The sequence below is a fragment of the Terrapene carolina genome, unplaced genomic scaffold (genome assembly GCF_002925995.2).
Source record: "Terrapene carolina triunguis isolate 2854851 unplaced genomic scaffold, T_m_triunguis-2.0 Scaffold310, whole genome shotgun sequence".
Taxonomy (NCBI): Eukaryota; Metazoa; Chordata; order Testudines; family Emydidae; genus Terrapene; species Terrapene triunguis.
Window position 1 is genome coordinate 1,522,699 of NW_020664661.1, and position 14,612 is coordinate 1,537,310.

The window sequence follows — 14,612 nt, forward strand, 5'->3', positions numbered from 1 at the left end:
GGTCCAGAGAAGAGCAACAAGAATGATTAAAGATCTTGAGAACATGACCTATGAAGGAAGGCTGAAAGAATTGGGTTTGTTTAGTTTGGAAAAGAGAAGACTGAGAGGGGACATGATAGCAGTTTTCAGGTATCTAAAAGGGTGTCATGAGGAGGGAGAAAACTTGTTCACCTTAGCCTCTAAGGATAGAACAAGAAGGAATGGGCTTAAACTGCAGCAAGGGAGGTCTAGGTTGGACATTAGGAAAAAAGTTCCTAACTGTCAGGGTGGTTAAACACTGGAATAAATTGCCTAGGGAGGTTGTGGAATCTCCATCTCTGGAGATATTTAAGAGTAGGTTAGATAAATGTCTATCAGGGATGGTCTAGACAGTATTTGGTCCTGCCATACGGGCAGGGGACTGGACTCGATGACCTCTCGAGGTCCCTTCCAGTCCTAGAATCTATGAATCTATGCTAAGCCTAGCCAATAGCTGGGTCCTCCATCACTTATCTGTCACAACAGATGACAGCACTTATTTAAATTATTGTATTCACTGAAATAGCCACATGGGATACCCACTATGCCTTCACGAGGACCCCAGAGGGCAGAAGTCATACAGCGTGACTCCAAGCAGATCTCAGGACAACATAAACAATGCAACATGGGGCATTCACTCTAAAAAGGGACAGCAACAGCAGCCAAATACAAACCACAGACAGGCTGCCTGGCTCTACATGCTCATGCAACATCTGCTTTATGTTTCTGCTTCTCCACATGAGACACAATGGGCCAGATCCTGAGCTGATGTTAATGGCACAGCTCCACTGGTGGAGAATATGGCCCAATGTATTTTCCTAACAGGGCTTATTCTGAGCCCTATGAAGTCTTCATTAGGTGAAGGATACAAATATTTAGCGTTCAGAGTGGTAGCCGTGTTAGTCTGTGTCAGTAAAAAGAACGAGGAGTACTTGTGGCACCTTAGAGACTAACAAATTTATTTGAGCATAAGCTTTCATGGGCTAAAACCCACTTCATAGAACCCAGTCTTACTGTATCTTCCACTGCATGCATCTGATGAAGTGAGACAGTATCTTCCACTGCATGCATCCGATGAAGTGGGTTTAAGCCCACGAAAGCTTATGCTCAAATAAATTTGTTAGTCTCTAAGGTGCCACAAGTACTCCTAGTTCTTTTTGCAAATAAATATTTAGCTATCGTTGTTAGGAGAGAAGGGGTACATTAAACTAATTCAGCTCTCTCCAGCCTGGACCCAATATCTGTGTTCAAGGACACGTAGAAGAGCATAAAATTCCTAGATACAACCAGCTATCATGAATCAAATTCCTCTGGGTAAATAAACCACAGGCCAAGGTGGTCCCTTCGTGGGGGAGAGGGAAACACACAGCAATGGCTGGTAACTCCAGGACTTTCAACTCATTGTTTCCTACCAATCATCCCCCTGTAGGGACTTGCCTTTGGGAGCAAGGCCTGCAAAAAGCTGTTTTGGCGGCAAGGGAAGCATAAAGAATTCCCAGGCAACAGAGGTCTCATCAATGGGACTGTTCACTTGCTGCAAGTTAAGCTTGTGCTTAAGTGCTTCGCTGCACTGGGGCCTGAATTCTCCCTGCCATTCCAATTGGCTGAGAGATTCCTCTTCACTTCCTGTCCTAAACTACTAACAGCTGCTCCATTCCAGAGGTGGATGCATTTCTGTGTTCAAGTGATCCTGGCATATATAGTTTCTACACCATGGGATGAAAGATACTACATAAATATAAAAAATCTTAGGTGTATACTGCAGAAAAATCTTGGGTGGTCGGACAATGTGAAAGTTAGACCACCCCCTCAATAAGTCTTTGAACATTATAATGACTTCGTTATTTAACTCACCTAGCTCTTTAACCCTGAATGTTTTTTAGGAAAGACGTTGAGCTGGAAAATTAAATATATCAAGAGAGAAACACAGTAAAATGGATTCAAGGACTCCATACAATTGACCTAATTTTGCAGTTTTCATTTTCTGTGTGACTGCCTTCTGTGAAGCCAGGTCGACACTAAAGAGTTAGGTCAATCCAGCCACATTGCTCAGGAGTGTGAAAAATCCACACTCTGAGCAATTTAGTTAAGCTGACCTAACCCACAGTGTAGACAGTGCTAGGTCAACGGAAAAATTCTTCCATCGATCTCACTACCATCTCTCCGGGAAGTGGATTGACTACGATGACAGGAGAGTCACTCCCTTGCTGTAGTGAACGGCAACACTGAAGCAGCAGTGCAGATGCAGCACAGCAGCTGTAGTGTTTGAAGTATAGACATAGCCTGACATTCTTTAATTTAAAGCGGAAAGCACTATACACTCGTGTCTACACATTTTACTGAGGGCCTGGTCAAAAACCCTCTGATGTCAGTGGAAAGACTCACAGTCATTAGAAAGTCTTCATCGAGTCCAAGCTTCTGCAACTGTATGGGTTTCACACAAAATGTGAGCAGCGCTGAAGGCTCCATGCTGTTAAAACTGTCAAGTCCCTCTTTAGGAAAACTGGTACCAGAACTGCAAGGAGACTGTGAATTCAATGGCATCACCGATCTTGGCATCAGTTGGTATATAAACCCATAATTAAGAAGAAGCATTTTTCAATGGAAGAGATTCTGGGTATAAAAATAGAATGGTAATTAAAGGAAACAAGTTTGCCAAAAGTGAATGAAGAAGGAGGGGCAAACTAATTGCAATCTGACCTAGAAAAATGATGTTTCACACATTCCCCAAACTTATTAGCATTTATAGAATTCAATTAATATAGTGTTTAGTGTTTGTTCACTGTGAAATTAATCAATGTTATCAGCTGAATTCACAAATAGGTCAGGTGGCGGGAGTGAGATGCGTGGCTGGTAGGAATCAGCATGTTCCACAGACTGCCGTTTGCAAAGCTGATTTACACCGGGCGAGGCTCTGAGTGTTAGGTTTTATTACAAACAGGCAGCAAGCAGTAGCTATAGTCCTAAATCAGGAAAGCACTCAAGGATATGCTTCAAGTTTAGCATGTGCTTGAAGCTTTCCTAAATCAGGCCTACAGTTACTACTGCTGGTCTCCAAGGTGCTTAAAGTTAAGCATGGGTTTCAGTCTCACTGACTTTAAAGTTAAGCAGGTGCTTAGGTGCTTTCATGAATGGAGACTTTTTCAGAATTGGAGCCTATGTCCATATATATATTTATATACACAGCAGTGGTGATGTTTACACATACACAACTACTGCTGTGCAGGTATACATGTAACCCCCACACCTCCAGAGTATGGTGCTCTGTTCTCTCTAGTGGCACCAAGACCACTTAGAGATTAATGAGTCTGCTCTACAGCCTTAGCTAAGGGCCATGTGGCTTTTAGCTTACGCAGTAGAGGCGCACGCACTAAGCTCCAGAGATCCCAGGTTTGATCTCACCTGCTGATGACCGGGGTTTGTCCGTGTTATATATACACTAGCACCCTAAATCAGTGGCACTCAAGAAGGTGGGATCCATCATATCCGTTTTATAGACAGAGGAAGGAGTTCAGCAAAACCAGAAATAGAACCCCAGTTTCCTTCCTTCCAGCATCCTGTGCTAACCAGTTGACAGTGCTGCCTCTCCAGCAGACCTTAAATAATACCTTCACTGAAATGTGACAGAAATAGCAGCAAAAGCTTCTGCTGTACAAATTTAAGACATGATGGCAGGTAATGAATTCCCAAGGGTATAAGCCAGGCGTTTCTGATCTTAAATGTGCCTACATCTACATGTTACATGTACTAGTTCCTTGCCAGCACCCCTATACCTCTAGGCAGACTTCTAAAGACTTCTTCATCCCTTTTAGTGTCAGCACATTTCTTCCAAGACAACAGCTCTTTCCCTACTTGGTGTGGAAAAGAGAGTGGTAGAGTCCCAGTTAGAAGGAATGCAGATACGCGTACAGCATGTCTCTGGATTATCTCACATGTTTCAAACATTCCAAGATCTCTCCCTACAATAGCAATAGATAACAAACAACTCATTAATAGTTCAGTGTAAGGACACATGCTTTTAAGTCACTTGGAGCGCTGTAGAATCTGGCCCTATGGTAGGAATCTCATGAATTAGTTATTTTGGGTCAGGGGTTGTTTCCTTGGTTGTATACTGGTTTAGAAGCCTAGGCTGAGGTTTGTATGGCCACACCCAGCTCCTACTATGTGGGCATCAAAATCCACTAGACAACTTTGCAAGTCTCAGCCTGAAAGGGGCAACGCTGGTTAAAAAAAACTATTTTTAAAAACCAAGGTTTCCTTCCCTTGTTAGTAGTGACACCTCCACTTATTCAAATAGGATTTTTCACATGTAATTGCCAACCCCACGCATTCAAAAATCACGAGTCAGGTGACCCAAAAATCACGAGATCGGCTTAAATATCATGAGGCCTTTTAAAGGCGAGCAATACTTCCCAACACACCTGACCTGCAGTATGTTGCATGTATCCTGTGCCTTACTGTAGGCCTTGCTTTCCACATGGAGCTTGATCCTGGAGCACTGAGCACTGTGTCCGTGATCCAGCAAAGCACTTAAGCACGTGGTTAATTTGCAGCCAGTGGGAATGCTCCAAGCACAGGGCTAGTCCCATTGGCTTGAAGCTAAGTATGTGTTTAAGAGCTTTGCTGGATCAGAGTCCCAGTGCTTGGACTGGATGGAGTCCTTGGTACCACTTAACTTCTCTTCACATTGTGTTACATAAAAGGAAGAAAAAGAATGTCAAAATACTGAAGAGAGTTTTGACTTAACCCATTCCACCAGCTCTCTCACAAATTGCCATTCCTTCCCCGTCTTGAAATACGTATGAAAATAAGTAGATCATTATTTTTATTTTAAGGGTTAACATCCTGCCACTGCTCCAGAGGGCATTATGCTCAGCATCCTGTGAATGAGTGGCATGCAGGAACTGTGAATAAGCAATGTACAAGAGAGCCTCACAAAGGTCCACACAAAAACTCCTCAAAAACAGCAGAGATACAGTGGCAAAGCTTCACTTACCTGGCTGGCATATCATGATGCATCACCACAAATAATTTAAACTACAATTGTTAAAATAAATTAACAAAGTATGTTGTGGGTGATGCAACATCTTGCTTCCTGCCCCCCCTTCTTTTTTTTAAAAACACAGTGCATGTTCAATTGAAAAATTCAGCAATTTGCAACAGGAACTGATGTCCCAGTATTTCATGCAAATCAGCACAATTCTACTGCACCGAGAAATAGAAGTCAAAATAGGAAATGTAAACTTGAATGTTACGATTGCCACCTGTCTGATTTTCACCCGGACAGTCTGGGTTTCAGCGTGTGTGTCCGGGTGCCATTTGACAAGCCCTGATATCCATTTGTTTTAAATCTGTGGAAAAGGTGGTAACCCTAAGTGTAAGGAAGGAAGCAGAACAGCAGCAGCAGCCGCTGCCTCTGGGGCCAGGTTGTTCATGCCTCTAGGGGCAGCATGTTGCCTTGTGCAGCCCACAGGTAGCAAGTAAAGCAGCCTTGGCCGTGCTGGTGAAGACCTTGCAAGCCATGGGGGTGGGACCTGGGGGGAAAGTGGCATGGCATCAAGGGATGAGGTGGAGGAGGAGGGGGCAGGGCCTTGAGCATCTAGTTACCAGCCATTAGAAAGATGGCAACCCTATTGAATGTGCTGCTTCAAGATCTTTGGGATGTTTCTGGATGAAGACATCTTTCAGCAATGAACTTTACATTGAACAAAGGGCACCAGCAGTGTGAGTTAATTCAGCACAAAGTACTTAAAATGAACATCTTAAAAGCGACAGAGCACAGAACTACATTTGGTCACCTTTCCCATTAAGATGGAGACAAGTGTTACAGCTAAAATATGTAGGATCTTGTGCTGGAAAAGGGACTTTGATGCAGTTGAAACGTTTGATGGACTGACAGCCCTGCAGACTCAACTCCTTCATTAAATTTCAGAGAGTACAAGAGCATGACCATGGTTGCATCTTTCTGCTGCCATGCCCTGCCCTGACAAGCAAGGGCCTCCTCTAGATCGGAGAGGGCAGTTCAGTGTCCACGGGTCATACCATCTCTGGCCTGTTGGCTGAGGCAGCCAACAAAGGCGGCAGGTAGCACCAGCTGGGATAATGGCAGGCAGATGGATCCCTCTCCACAAGGAAATGGACTGGAACCACTGAATCCCATTTCACAGAGATTCCCTCCACCCCCACCCCAACCCCAGACGTCCAGTCCCCTGAACCTTGTGTATCTAATAGAACAGGAGGTAATAAATCCATGGTTTGTTTTGCACAGACTACGCACTCAGAATTGGAAGCAGCTTTACATTGCTTGACAAGATCCCTTTGGGTCAGAGTTCCGCTCTTCCTGGTAACCCAGGGCTGAAAACACCCCTTTCCAGGACGGCAGATTTTACATGAGTGTTCAGTAACTCCTCACTTAAAATCATCCTGGTTAACATTGTTTCGTTGCTGATCAATTAGGGAACGTGCTCGTTTAAACTTGCACAATGCTCCCTTATAACGTCGTTTGGCAGCCCCACCTGTTTTGTCCATTGCTTGCAGAAAGAGTAGCCCGTTGGAGCTAGCTGGTGGGGGCTTGGAGCCAGGGTGGACCAGCAGCCCCCCACTCCCCTAAGTTCCCTGTGCGGCAGCCGCCCAGCAAGCTATCAATTGCCCCCCACTGCCATGTGCTGCTCCTGCCCTCTGCCTTGGAGCTGCTCCCGGGAGCCTCCTGCTTGCTGTGTGGGGGGGAAGAGTGGGGTTAGTGTCAGGGTGTCCCCCTCCCCCCTGCTCCTGCCCCCCGCTTACTCCATCTCCACAGAGCGGGTGGGGGGGGACACGACAGGGCTCAGGACGGAGGGAGCTTGCTGGCAGTAGCTGCTGTCTCAACTCGCTGATCTACTTAAAAAGGCAGTGTACTTAGAGTGGGGTCAGTGTATGTAAAGGGGCAATGCGCATCTCTCTCACACACACACACAAGGGGTGTGTCTCTGTCTGCCATGCTGTCTCCCCTCCCTCCATCTGTGCTGCCTTGTAGAGTGTGAGGCTAAATTAACAACAACATGCTAACCCTTGAGGGCTCAGCCGAGTTCTAGTTCATCATTTAGCAGTAAGAAATTCCCTGGGAAATATCCCACCCTCTGACTTCACCACCTCAACCAAGCTTCACAATCATCATTGCTGTGTACAGTATTAAATTGTTTGTTTTAAACTTATAGTGTGTATGTATATATATATATATATATATATATATATATATATAAATAAAATAGTCTTTTGTTTGGTGAAAAAAAATTTCCCTGGGACCTAACCCCCCCATTTACATTAATTCTTATTGGGAAATTGGATTCGCTTAACATGGTTTCGCTTAAAGTCACATTTTTCAGGAACATAACTACAACGTTAAGCGAGGAGTTACTGTAATTTGCCACCTAGTTATTCTGACCCTGTCATGCCTGTCCTCTGACTTCTGTGCCTGGTAGCTAGATGAGATTATTCTGGTGTTAGCTGTCAGTGCAGTACACCCCAGAGCAATTGGAGATATAATGCTAAAGTCTCCATAGTGTAGGGGAAGTTGTGTGTCATACCTGTCTGTGTGCACATGTACACAACCACATCACAGCCTCAAACATCAGACAAAGAAATTAGAGACGTAAAAGCAGACCCTGAAGTGTTTTAATCATATCATGCATTTATATTAGCGAGAGAGTCCCAAGACACAGCCATTTGAAGTATTGGGATCTGAGGTTTTGTTCAGATCCACCTGATTTATATAACTGCTCCCATCACACAGGCTCCCAGAGCACCATACAAACTTCCGCTGATGTACAATTTACACAAGGGAACACATCATGTACAGCTGAAGTGCTGCCACCTCTGGAGTGAAAGCAGGACATAACTAACAGCACATAACAACACTCAACAGTTTAGGGGACCTAATGTTACTGAGGCTGTAGGGGGAATTTAAGCAGGGAGAATGTAATTAGCAGGAATTCAATTTGGACAGAGTTAACAAGAGGAAGTGAAGTTAATGACATCAGGTTATACCCCCTGCTCTTGCAAAAAGTGTCCTGGGATCCTTAAAGGCCACATAAAGGTGGTCGGGAGGATGTCAGTTTTCTGTTTCACTTCATAAATTCTACATACTGGATTCATTTGGTCCCAGTTGTTTCAAGGCTACTTGGAGTGTCTTTGTAGATATGGGGCTTCTTGTGCCTAAAATCAATGGACGCCTTGGATTTGGGGGCAGAACAATCTTTCTGAACAAATAGATCTAACCATGGCTGCAGATTCCAGAAGCCCTAAGAGTTCACAGTTTTAAAGCCATGGACTCATTGCGCTGGCCACGGGCTTTTGATGCAGCACCTTTCCAGGGACACAGTCACACTAAACTGCATGTTCACTACAGTGAATGGCACCCTATAAATACAATGGATTAGATACCGCGAGCAAAGCCAGTCAGGCTTCTTTGGACATTATCACGTGCAGATGTTGATGAGAGCTCTCAAGTTACACAACCACTAATAATGAAGGAGACAATACTTACCATTGTCTAGATTTTAAGTAGAAATGGATCCAAACCACAAAGTTCAGATCCAGATACAAACTCCTCAGATGTGTGGGAAGGGTGTTCATTCAGGCTCAGTTCTAATTTTAAGATTCACAGCGAAATTCACAAATAAAGCAACCATCTAATAATACTATTTATATCTAGACAGTGGGGTCCATTAGAATGGCAACATTTACTAACAGTCACCACACCACAATATCGGATACCAAAGTTGCTGTCTCAGATATAGGGAAACACAACACTATCTCCGATCACATGCTGTGCTAACTGCTGGCAAGCCCTGGTTTTCTAACAGCGACCAACATGTAGCACTACATTTCCCACTGCACTGCACAAACATTTACCTACTCAACTGAACATTACCCCTTTTTAAGGTAGGTAAGTAATATCACCACTTTACACAGAGATGGGGAAACAGACACACAGACTCCAATTCTGAACAGCAGCTGAGCTCCACTCAGCTGGTGAAGGATGTGGGGGATCGAGGGAACCAGATTCGGGGTGGAACCCTCTGGTCCCCCAACTTAAGATGCTAGAGCACCCTGAGGGTTGCTCTAACTCCTGCACAGCTTCAACAACTCTGCGGGGCCACTGCAAGAGCTAAGGCCAACCCGAGGGCAGAGGTACTCCATGTCTCTCCTGGCACACCCCTGACATGCTCCTCAGTCAGGTGCTGCAAGGGGAGGTGGAGTAGAGTCATTCTGCTGGGTCTTTGCCACCTAGGGGACCCTCCTACGTCAGAGGAATTCCCAAGGGCTGTTCATCTGGCTTTACAGACACCGCAGTTAGCATAAAGAGGCCGCAGCAGAACCCCAGAATGATGGCCAAAGCCATACAACAACCAGTAGCCCAGGTGGGAATAGAACCAGGTGTCCTGACTGCCTGTCCTATGCTCAGTGCAACAGACCATGCTGTCTCTTATAGCAGCTGCAAGAATGGAATTAAGAACACAGAGGCTACCTATATGTCCAGTACTGGAGATGCCCTAGGAAGGAGGTTTCAGCTAGGCACAGGTCTAAAATGCGATGGTCTTAGAGGCTGCAGGCTAAATTCTGATATCCGATTACAAGTCCCTTCAGGAACAGCAGAACATCCAACTCAAAAACCCCTTTTAAATTCACATCATTCTCATTCTTCCAGCTCAATAATCAGACTAATGCACGGCCCAGAATATTTAGTAGGTGAAAGACAAAAAACAAACACACTTGCCATATGAGGCCAATCAGTATGGGCCTGTGCCAAAACACCAGATTTGTTCCCATCACTTTGATTTTAGAAACAGGCCCAAGTTGCAAAATTTGGGTATTGACTTCGGTCACCCACCAGGGGCTGGCAGGGAGGAGGTAGAAATCTAGACCAGGATTCATCCATCTCCAGTAATCAGAACATAGATCCATTGCAAAGCCATCTAGAGAACTCTTTTCCTCAAACTGTAGCTTGTGATACACCAACAGAACTGGGAGTTAACCTGTGACACCCCAGCTAACATGGCATTAAGCCAGCAGCAGTACTACATAAAGTCCTGGGAGCTCTAAGCAGCCAGCCGATTACTAATCAGAAATCAGACTGTGTCCTTACCTTGGATCAGGCTTTTCAGTTAAAGGTGCCATTTGCTGGGTCCCCCTTCCACCCCCAGTGTGAACTCCAGAGATGAGGTGTGAAAGAGTTAATTAGGATTTGCTCTGTGCAACTCAGCTGCTCAGTTCACTGAAGTGTAACAAGAGGTTTAGGGAGGCCTTTCTCTCTCTGGCATCCTTAAATACTTTGCTCCTCCCACCTCTGTGCTTTAATTAGCCAGCAGGCTCTTAATCATGTCAGCCTGTCACTTGGCTTGCTCACAATCAACCTCCTCCTCCCGCCTGCCTGGCATTCCTTCACCCTTGACATCATGCAGACACTGAATGTTCCAGCAGATCCACCGGGGGATGGTGGAAGGGGCGCTCAGTGGGGGAGGGTAGGAGAGTAGGATAGGGATGCATTGGGGGAAGGAACGTGATGGACGAAACTCTATAAAATAGTTGGGTAAAACACATAGAAAGCACTGTGTAAAACAACAACAACAACAACACACCAAAGCAGCATATGCCTGTCCACAAGGGAACATTTTCATTAGCATCTGGCTAGAGGCACTGGAGATCCTTTTACAATGAGTAGGATCACAGGGATTGGCTAATGTTTCCGCAGTTGGCAGAGTTAGGCCTGTAGTATAAATACTTGATATGATACCGAGAGAAACGATCAGTTTGAGAGCAAGAGAGATTAACCCCAGGATCTTGGGAACCACAGCCATGTTGGGGCATCCATGGAGGGTAGAGTCCTCAAAGGAATGCAGGCTGGCTGAGCCAGGATTCCCCTGGGGGTCCCAGAGAGGAACACATGCTGGAGTGGGAGTGGTGCCAACCTTCATAGGGTTTAATGTGTGCTCCCCTGGGCCAGCTGGTAAGGAAGGAGAGTGGGACGATGGTCTCACCCTCTTTCGGGAGCAATTCTTCCAGTGCATGCATACAGGGAACAAAAAGACTGGGATTGTGGCATCCTGTATCCAGAGCTTGGGTTAAGTGACTTGTCTAAGGCCACACAGGAGGTCAGTGGCAAGTCCAACCTGGGGTAGAACCTGGGGTTCTTGGCTCCTCATCCTGCCTTTATCAGCAGACCATCTATTCCAGTCCAGCAGTTTTCAAATGGCACAGGCACTGGTGCTGGAGCTTCAGGGTTGCATGACTGGGATTCTAGGCTCCATCTCTCCCTTAAGCCTCTGGAGCTCATTGCACTGCCCTATCTCCCATTCAGTTGTGTGCTCTCTAATTCTGCAGCCAACCTTAGGCTGTTCCAAACCCATCTTAGGAACTCTTGAGTCTGAAGTGCTATAAACCATGCTGCGGACAGAGCATTCACAAATGTCTGGAAGGCAAGGGTCTCCCCAGGGACCAGAATAAAGACTAGGCTAAGAAAGCATCAATAATGGAGAGAAGGTTGCTGACTGTAGAGGAACACAGGCCAAGGAAGTCTCTGGCTGGGTGCTTAATCTAACTTCAGAACCTTCTGATACATAAAATGTTAGCGAGGGGTCTGAACAAAAGCCCTAGAGGTGAAAACACACATGCACGTTAGGGTGTTTGAACTCTAGATCCAGCTTCAGATTTTGCAGCTCAAGCCCTTCTCTATTTTCCAGCCTAGCTGGTTAGCATCCCTATCCACAGCCTCCAGACAGCTGAGCTGGTACAGCTACCATCCTGGTCTGGTAAATGGACACAAGTGCAAGAGGATGCTGGTAAGCACTGTTCTAGTCTACTTATGTATTTAGTATTGCTCATACACCTCATGATGGCTGATCAGCGTTCTCAGTTATTTACCAGTATTAGAGAAGAGCCCAGTACTCAGAATTCACACCTGGGTTTCAAATGACCTAAAGTTTGGAGGGTTTTGGTTGGGCCCATTATACAGAGGAGGCCATTTGCAAAATTCAGATTTTGCTCTAGGTTTAGATTGCAAACATGCTGACATTCAGGTGTGTTTGGGTTAAGAGAGGGAGTTAATTCAGGCCTATCTACAGTCAGACTAAAGGATGACAGAAAGCGCTCCCCACTACAGGGGAAAAAACCTGATTTCACGAGCAAAACTAGAAAGGCCGACAAAACACACGGAATAGCCTCCAAAGTAAATTATGCACATTAGTAGTTCAGATTAGATTCACTGCATATTGTTTACATGTTACAAAATAACAAGGAGACCTGCTAGACTGATCTTGGATCTTCTCCTCCAAGTCTATTTCTGGTGTCCCCGGCCACACAAGAAGGTCTGTCACGTCAGTGCAAAGCCTGCTGCCTACTGAGTACAGTACTAAGGGTTTGTAAACAAGCCCCAGACAATTTGTCGTCAGGTAGGAAAAAAGGAGCACCATTAAAATGTCAAGAGAGCATAAGCTGAACTCTGTGTAACACTAATGGATGGAGAACTCAAAAGGGATGCAGGAAAGAGTCTCACTAGAGAGGGGCCTGGGAGGCAAAGTTTGAATCTTGATTCAAAGTTCAGGGGAGTTCAGATTCAGGCTGGGATTCAAGTCCCTCCTGAGCTTTGGGATTTACAGGGTTAAGTTCTCGGGGGGAGGGATAGCTCAGTAGCTTGATCATTGGCCTGCTAAACCCAGGGTTGTGAGCTCAATCCTTGCCATTTGGGGCAAAAATCTGGGGATTGGTCCTGCTTTGAGCAGGGGGTTGGACTAGATGACCTCCTGAGGTCCCTTCCAGCCCTGATATTCTATGATTCACGGAGACTACAAACATGGGGATGCTACCATAGGCTCCACTGCTGGAGAGAAATCAGGCTTTGGGTGCTTTCCCCTGGAGTTCTGCTGCCAGATGGACTAAGGCAGAACCAGGCTGGGAACTGCTGAGGGTGCTGCATTGCTCCAAGCAGCCACACATCCTGCTTGAGTTTAAAGCCAACACTCAGAGGCTATGGCTACACGAAACTGCTTACAGTAGAGCTGCTGCATTGATGCGGCTCTAAGCCCATGGGAGAAAGCTCTCCCACTGACTTAATTAATGCACCCCCAACAAGTAGTGGGAGAAGCTCTCCTGTGGACCGAATGCTATGCACACTGGCACTTAGCTCGGTGTAACTTAACGTCACTCGGGGGGTAGCTTATTCACACCGCTGAGTGACTTAAGTAATACCGATGTAAGTGGTAGTATAGCGATAGCCTTATTGTGAGATGAAGTGTCTTAGTGGGTTGGGAATGAGCAACAACATTGGCTGACATTTTGCAGCCAAGCTGCAATAATCAAAAACTAACCAACAGCAGTGTCCACTTAACAATCCAGTTAGCTAATGCAAGACTTGTTCTGTCTAAGGCACTTAGACAGCTCCATCCCACTAGCACCTCAGCACATAGCAACCTCTAATGTATTTATCCTCACAACACCCTGCAAGGTAAGGCAGTGCCATTACTCTCATCAGACAGATGGGGAACTCAGGCCCAGATAGGTTGAGGGTGCGTCTACACAGCAAAAAGGGACAATGATAGCAAATCTCAGAAGAGCCCAGATCAACTGATGTGGGCTTGCGCTGTGGGGCTAAAACTAGCAGGGTAGCTGTTGGGGCATACGCTAGAGCCTGGGTCTGAAACCCAGCAAAGTGAGAGGGTCTCAGAGTTTGGGCTCTAGCCCCAATGCCTATGCAGCTTTTTTAGCCATGTGAACCCCAGTCAGTTGGCCCAGGCTCTGAGACTCACTACCACAGGGCTTTGGGGTTTTACTTTTTTTTTAAACTGTGCAGGCATGGACCGAAGGTTCTTCAGGGCCTCAGCTCCCCATCTAGGGACTTGTCCAATGCTACACAAAGTCTGTAGCACGGCAGGGAATTAAACCCAGGTCTCCGAGGCTTCAGGCTAGTGTCCTACCCAGTGGACCATCCTTCCTTTCATTGTGCCTTGCTTCCAATATGAAAATCATGTGCAAAACCCACACTAGATGGCGCAAGATTTTCCAGTTCCAAAACAGATAGGAAAATTTACATGCAGGAGTCACACATTTTTCATACCTTCATCACCTCATACAGCCATTTGCACGTGATAGTCCTCCAATGCTGTCAAGGCTGTGTCCCCACTTTGAACTTTAGGGTACAAATGTAGGGGCCTGCATGAAAATTTCTAAGCTTAACTACCAGCTTAGCTCTGGTCCCGCTGCCACCATTCCCACTGGATTCCCTCCCTGGGAAGCCTTGAGAAACCTCTCACCAATTCCCTGGTGAATACAGATCCAAACTCCTTGGATCTTAAACAAGGAGAAATTGACCCTTCCCCCCTCCTTCCTTTCACCAACTTCTGGTGAATATAGATCCAAACCCCCTTGGATCTTAAAACAAGGAGAAATCAATCTGGTTCTTAAAAAGAAGGCTTTTAATTAAAGAAAAAGGTAAAAATCATCTCTGTAAAATCAGTATGGAAAATAACTTTACAGGGTAATCAAACTTAAAGAGCTCAGAGGACCCCCCTCTGTCTTAGGTTCAAAGTACAGCAAACAAAGATAAACACTCTGGTAAAAGGTAC

At 45.6% G+C, this 14,612-nt stretch overlaps 1 protein-coding gene across 10 annotated transcripts in view; it reads right to left on the reverse strand.

Moving 5' to 3' along the window:
- Nucleotides 1-14,612, reverse strand: part of LOC113407755 (sorbin and SH3 domain-containing protein 1-like) — a 186,283-nt gene that overhangs the window by 19,306 nt on the left and 152,365 nt on the right. For 5 of the 10 annotated variants that reach the window (XM_026657795.2, XM_026657787.2, XM_026657793.2 and 2 more), the window contains exon 1: nucleotides 10,142-10,244. The exons of the other annotated variants lie outside the window; for them this stretch is intronic. In XM_026657795.2, coding sequence (XP_026513580.1) covers nucleotides 10,142-10,173 — 32 coding nt within the window. In that variant the 5' untranslated portion in view covers nucleotides 10,174-10,244. Of the gene's footprint in view, nucleotides 1-10,141; nucleotides 10,245-14,612 lie in introns of those variants that run through there. 10 annotated transcript variants of the gene reach the window in all.